General features: G+C 67.0%; 1 protein-coding gene across 4 annotated transcripts in view; it reads left to right on the forward strand.

Annotated features, from left to right (window-relative positions):
• Positions 1-1,760: 1,760 nt before the first annotated feature.
• The window catches only part of Tmem132a (transmembrane protein 132A), a gene marked incomplete at its 5' end in the record, with an annotated part of 7,347 nt that continues 2,483 nt past the window's right edge, over positions 1,761-6,624 (forward strand). The window contains 8 exon segments of one of the 4 annotated variants that reach the window (XM_013506452.1): positions 1,761-1,963; positions 2,034-2,252; positions 2,924-3,255; positions 3,646-3,813; positions 3,959-4,108; positions 5,007-5,205; positions 5,274-5,417; positions 6,181-6,386. In XM_013506452.1, coding sequence (XP_013361906.1) covers positions 1,761-1,963; positions 2,034-2,252; positions 2,924-3,255; positions 3,646-3,813; positions 3,959-4,108; positions 5,007-5,205; positions 5,274-5,417; positions 6,181-6,386 — 1,621 coding nt within the window. 4 annotated transcript variants of the gene reach the window in all.

The raw sequence follows: 6,624 nt of genomic DNA on the forward strand, positions 1-6,624 counted from the left end.
CCGCAGCCCCCGGACCCGCAGGGCCTGGTCCGCGCGGCCCCTCCACTGCCCCTCCTCCACCCCCTGCACGTCCCCGGCCCCCCGGCCTGCCCTCCGGCCCTCTGGCGCCCCTTCCAGGACGCCTCTTGCGTCCCCTCCAGCCAGCACCGCGGCCCTGCTGCTGGAGGCACTGCTGTCCCCTCCGGGCCCCACGGAGCCTCCCTTGGGTGGCGGCCTCAGGCCCCAGCAGCCTTCCCCACCCCACCACCCAGGGCAAGCGCAGCCCCTGTGCTGCGGACCGAGGGACAGGCCAGCCCACCCTGTCCCAGGGCTTTGCTCTTGTCCCGCTGTGCCTGGTGGGGACCCAGCCCACCCCGAAGCTGCAGGTGAAAGACCCCCGCCCGCCCACAGAGCTGAGCCCCCTGCAAGGGGGCTGGGCGTCCAGCTGGAGATGGCCAGCCCTTCTGGAGGCTGTGGAGGAGGCGGACAGGGTCCCTCGCCTGACACGCTGGGGCCAGGGGAGGGTGTGACGTTCCGGGGGCATCTAGACACCAGCTTCGGTGGGAAGGGCTGGGAAAGTGGGCCGAGCTGCGCACTGGGGTGGCTGGGCTGCCCCCTGGCCCCGAGGGCCTTCCCAGAGGGGGACCTGGCACACTCACTGGGCAGCAGTGATCTCCAGTCCAGACAGTGCACACCCTCACACGGCCCCGCCCAGTGTCCCGGATGCCTGCCCATTGCACGAGTGAGAACACTGAGGCTGGACGTCTGGCTGGATGCAAAGCCCTCTCTGGCTCCCTGCTGTCCTGGGCCCCTGTGGGGGAGATAGCTGAGCTGTTGGCCAGTGACCACGGAGGGCTTCCTTGAGGAGGAGGGGTCGGCCGTGCTGGGCATGGGCATGGGTGGAGGCGGCGGGGGTGAGCGCCTCTGCTCCCCAGCTAGCTGTGCTGGGGACCTTAGCTCTGCCCCAGTTCCTGCTGCACCGGGCAGGTTCATGCCATGGAAGCCAGTTCTCAGTTATTACGACCCTGGAAGAGGTAACGGGCAGAATATTCACACTGGTGCCCGGACGTGGTTAGTGCTCGGAGATGTTAATTATTGTGAGGGCCAGTATGTCTGAGTATTACTTTAGTTTTAGTTTTCAGTTTTTTTGAGGCAGGGTCTCACTATGTAGTCGAGGCTGGCCCTGAACTCACTCTGCTGTAGCCTTGAATTCAAAGCGATCCCCAGCCCCAACCTCCCCGTGCTTGGAGTGCAGGTGTGTGGCACCGTGTCCAGCTATGGCAGTGCATACCAACCGGCCAGTGTTCCTGTCCTCTGGCGATGACCTGTCCTATGTCCCCCAGCCAGGGCCCCGGCTGCCCCAGGGGCTACACTGGCCTCACAGGCCTCTTAGGCACTGCCTCCCGGCCCCACTCTCCACGACTTGGGAGGTACAGCGGGTTGCCATGGCAACACTGTGGCTGAGGAGGGTGGCAGGGGAGGGGTCTGTCCCATAGAACCCACCTCTGCACTGCCGGTGGGGGTGGAGCCGGGCCCCGGACCCGCCCGGGCACCAGAGGCCAGGAGGCAGGGGCCTTGGGGACACGGGTCTGGCACCCACCCGGACTGGAACTCGTCTGGTTTCATTACCTGCTCCCCGTGCGAGGCTCTTCGGGCCTGGCTTCTCCGTCTGTGGGACGCGCCCTCGAGTCTGTCCCTCCACGCACGGTGGCCTGGGCCCGGGCAGAGCCAGGGCAGCCCCATCAGCTCAGCGGGTTCCACGCCCACCCTCTCCTCCTCAGGGCACGGCGCCCAGGATGTCTACCTGCCCGCGGCGCTGGAGCTCCTGGACGCCCCCGAGCACTTCCGCGCACAGCGGGCTGGTCACTACCCACCGGCCAACTCCTCTCTGGGCTCCCGGTCTGAGACCTTCCTGCTTCTGCAACCCTGGCCCAGGGCCCAGCCGCTCTTCCGGGCCTCCTACCCACCTTTCACCACCCAGCAGGTGGGAGCGGCCCCGGGTCCTGGGGTGCAGGGTGGGCTGGGGTCCCCCTCCTAGCCTGCTCCTCCTTCAGGTCGTGCCTCCTCAGGCCGTGGAGCCCCCGCGCCGGCCGGTCCCGTGGGACGTGCGGGCTGTCTCCCTGGAAGTGGCCGTGGCCCCGGCGGAGCCCCATGCCCGCGTCCTCTTCCACCTCAAAGGGCAGGACTGGCCGCCAGGGCCCGGAAGCCTGCCCTGCGCCCGTCTGTACGCCACGCACCCCGCGGGCACTGCCCACCGTGCCTGCCGCTTCCAGGTGAGTGGGCAGCCTGGGGCTGGTGCTCGCTGCCTGTCCTGGGGAAGGGGTCTGTCCCTCGGGGTCTCCTGTGTGCTAAGCTGGGCAAACAGTGCCCGCAGGACCCTGGTGAGCCTGGCTGGAGCGAGGGGTGAATAAGAGGGCAGTTGTGTTGCAGGGCGGAGTGGTCCTGCCCCGAGGGGTGGCAACATGGTCAGCGCTGTCATTTTTCAACGTAGTTCTGTTATTCTTCTGAGACAGGGTGTCGCTGTGGAGCCCAGGCTGGCCTCAAAGCAGTCTCCTGCCTCAGCCTCCCTGAGTGCTGGCAGTTACAGGCTCAGGAGCCAGCACGCCTGCTCTTAGCATTACTTTTGTGATTTTCTTTAGGTTCTGGGGTCAGAACCCAGCCTTATGGTCCCAGCACGTGTGCTGCCCCCAAGCCATACCCCAGCCTGTTGGGGTCCTGTCGGGCTGGTAGGGGGCTGTGGGTGGGGGGCACGGCTCAGGCTTAGGAGCCCAGGAAGGAGCCTGAGTTCTGGGCAAGGTCAAATGAGCGCCCCGTGTTCTGAGCCCGAGGGGATCCGAGGCCCAGCACGTGCCCAGCTTGAGTGTCCTCCGGGACATGTCACCGGGGTTTCTCCTGCTGGGACACCACCAGCCCAGCTGACCACGGCCCCTCGCTGTCCCCACAGCCTGCCCTCGGTGCCTGCGTGGTGGAGCTGGAGCTGCCTGCACCCTGGTTCTCACGGAGCACCCCCTCACGGGCCGCACTGGCCTACATGCTGGAACCCACTGCAGAGGGCCCTGGGGGCTGTGCGCCTGGCGGGGACCAGGACCCCGCGCAGCAGGCCCTCCCCTTGGGGAGCGTGGAGCTGCGCCCCGAGGACCCCCCACAGCACCAGGAGGTGCCCCTGGACGAGGCTGTGACCCTGCGGGTGCCCGACATGGCCGTGCGGCCGGGCCAGCCGTTCACCGCCACCGTCTTGCTGCGGCACAACTTCACGGCCGGTGTGCTGGCTCTGCGGTGAGCACGGGCGGGGCTGGCTCTTCCCTGAGCCCTCACTCCACAAAGCACGGGGCCATCAGAGCCTGCGGGCAGCGAGTTGTGTGCCCACGGGCCTGCTGGTGATCACCCAGGCCACCGTCCCACGGGGCTGACATGGCAGTGGTCCCGAGGGGTCCTCAGAAGCACAGTGGCCGGGGCCGCTGTGAGGCCCCAGAGACAGTATGTGCCCCGCGTGCCCCCTGCCTGTCCCTCTGCCCTGCTGGCCACGCTCACCCAGGGCCCAGGCCCCAGGCCCCGGCAGCGCTGCTCCTCTCTGCAGGATCACCCCAGGGCACCCCCGTGCCCCCAGCTGACGAGGACAGCGGGGTGACCCGCCTCCCGCTGTGGCTTTCTGTATGTCCCCCTCAGGTGTCCCCACCCCTGCATGCTCCTGTCCTCGTGTGGACACAGCAGGCCAGGCCCAGGAGGCCGAGAGGAGCAAGGCCAGCCCATTGGGCGCTGGGGCGCCCCATGGCAGGAAGGGAGCTGCCCGGGCAGGAGAGCCGGGGCCCGGGGCCCCCCTTGCGTGAGGGTGAGGTGCGCCAGCCTCGGTGCAGTCAGTGGTGGAGGAGCAGACAGGCGAGGTGGCCGAGCGGGGACTCGCAGCGGCCTTGGCTGGCGGGCGAGGTGTCTGAGAGCGGTGAGGAGGAGGTGCAGACCGAGGGCTCCCTCCTGTCCCCAGGATCAAGGTGAAGAAGGGGCTGCAGGTGACAGCCGCCCGCCCGGTACAGCCCGCGCGCTGGACGGCCAAGCTGGACCGCGTCCGGGGCTCCAAGCACCACAGCACTCTCATCACCTGTCACCTTGCGGGGCCCGCAGGGCCAGACCCCAGGTGGGTGAGCGGGGAGAGCGCCAGGGCACTGGCGGGCAGGAGGGTCAGCCCAGGGCGAGGGCCCGTGCCTAGGAGGAAGCACCGGGCCGCGGGTCTGCTCACCCACTCGTTCTGCCACACGGCAGGAGCGACCAGTGTCTGAGACCGTTCACGGCCCCCGTGTCAGCCGCCTTGGCCACGCTCCACCCTGCACCCCGACAGCCTTTGCCAAGGCCGTTACTGCACCCAAAGAGCCCCAGCAATAGTGCACGTTTGTGAGCTCCCCTTGGGCCGTGCCATGGGCCCTTCACTTCTATCTGGACCCTGGTTCTGGTATCTGCTGGACGAGTAACTCGGACAAGCCAGCGAGCCTCCCCACCCCAGTCTGTTTCCACCTATAGGTGAGGGTGATAACGCATCCTGAGGGCTGGTCAAAATAAAACAGTTGGCACATAGGCGTTTGGTCAAAGGGGCTCTGAAGCTGGGTGTGGTGTTGCACGCCTGTCATCCCTGTAGTGTGGAAGGCTGAGGCAGGAGAATCTCAAGTTTGAGCCGAGCTTGGCATTTTATACTGAGACCCAGTCTCAAAATGAAAAATAAGAAAGGAGCTGGGGATGCAGCTCAGTACAAAGGCCCTGAGTTCCAGCCCCAGCGCCACAAAGAAGAGAGGGGCGGCAGTGAGGGTCATTCAAAGGGCCGAGTGGCCTGGGGCTTGGTGGGCATTCTTTCTGGGTGGAAGGCGGCACCAGGCTTTGCCAGTGGCCTGAGGCAGCAGAGGTCCAAGTGAGGCTCTTCATGGCAGCACTGCCACCTTTGCCGTGTGACCTTGGGCGAGTGGCCACCGTCTGCACTGGTCTCCGCTGCCCGCTCGTGAGTCTGGGAGTGCCCGACAGCCAGCTCGGTGCTCTCTCCCTGGCAGCAGCGCCCCCGAGCTGTCCGAGTTCCTGTGGGTGGACTTCCTGGTGGAGAACGGCACCGGCGGGGGTGTGGCAGTCACACGACCCGTCACCTGGCAGCTGGAGTACCCGGGCCAGGCCCCCGACGCAGAGAAGGACAAAATGGTGTGGGAGATCCTGGTGTCCGAGCGGGACATCAGAGCTCTCGTCCCGCTGGCCAAGGTAAGGGGCGTGCGCCCGCAGTCCAGATGGCGGCGAGGCTGGGACTGACGTCTGCCTCCCTCCCACAGGCCGAGGAGCTGGTGAACACGGCGCCGCTCACCGGACAGCCCGGCCGCATCCCTGTGCGTCTGGTCACTGTGGATGCCGGGGGCGCCCTGGCAGAGGTGACGGAGCACATCGGCTGCAAGTCGGCCGACACGCAGGTCCTGCAGGTGAGGACACACCCTGTCCCTTCCCCAGGGACCCACAGGCCTCCCAGCAGAAGAACCGGCTTCCAGCCTATCTCATCAGGTGGGGCCCTGCACCCCAACTGTGGGCATGTTCCTGTTAGGGACTGAACGCAGGGCCTTCGCCCTGAGCCACATCCCCAGCCCCTTCTCTTTTACTTGGAGAGTAAAAGTTGCCCAGGCCGGGCTCGAGCTTGGTGTGCTCCTGCCTCAGCCTCCCAGTGTGCTGGGATGACGGGTGTTTCTCGCCATCTGTTACCAAGTAGCTGTGTGATGGTGGGCAGGTCTCCGCCTCCCTGAGCCTCAGTTTCCTCGAGTTTACCTCGGGTGCCTTTAGGGTGTGAGAATTCACAGCATCTAGAGAGCACCCAGCAGATAGCAGAGCCGAGACCTCGGCAGTGGCTGCTGATGTAAGGCGGTGCTTGTGTGATAATTATTAGTATTAGAGCTTTGTAAGGTTAATAAAACCAAGGTGGCCTCCTGCCCCAGTTCCTCCGGAGGTGGCAGTGAGCCGCAGATCATAGCCGGCCCTACCGGAGGAAGGTCTGTCGCATGCCAAAGCCGCCTCCCCAGCGAGTCGGAGCCTGCAGCCTGACCTAGGACACCTAGGAAAACCTGGGTACCCCAAGAACAGGGGCTCCCCAGCCAGCCGAGGGAAGCGCAGAGCGGAGCTCTAGTTGACCCTGCTGGTGGCCAGGGTCAGGATCCCCTGTTCTCGCCCAGCCCTGCCTCTCTCCGTTGCCCCCAGGTGTCCGAGGCCTGTGACGCGGTGTTCGTGGCCGGCACCGAGAGCCGGGGCGCCAAGGGGGTGCGGGTGGACTTCTGGTGGCGCCGGCTCCACGCCTCGCTGCGGCTGACAGTATGGGCCCCGCTGCTGCCCCTGCGGGTCGAGCTGAGCGACGCCACCCTGGAGCAGGTCCGCGGCTGGAGGGTCCCGGGCCCGCCCGACGACGGGTGAGTGGCGGCCGGGTCGCCGCGCCTCGACCTCCCTGTTCTCCCTGCCCCTCCTCTCCAGCCCGGGAGCGTCACCCCAGCGTCTAAGCGGGCACAGAACTAGGGCGCACAGGTGGGGCCCCCAGGCCCTCGCGCCCGCGCCCCTTTCCCCTTCCCCAGGGCTGGGAGCAGCCAGCCACGCCCACCGGGAGCCGCTGGCGGGCAGGGTGCGGCCCCATTGGCCGCTGTGGGGGCGTGG

This window comes from Chinchilla lanigera, unplaced genomic scaffold (genome assembly GCF_000276665.1).
Source record: "Chinchilla lanigera isolate Chin_1 unplaced genomic scaffold, ChiLan1.0 scaffold00110, whole genome shotgun sequence".
Lineage (NCBI taxonomy): Eukaryota > Metazoa > Chordata > Mammalia > Rodentia > Chinchillidae > Chinchilla > Chinchilla lanigera.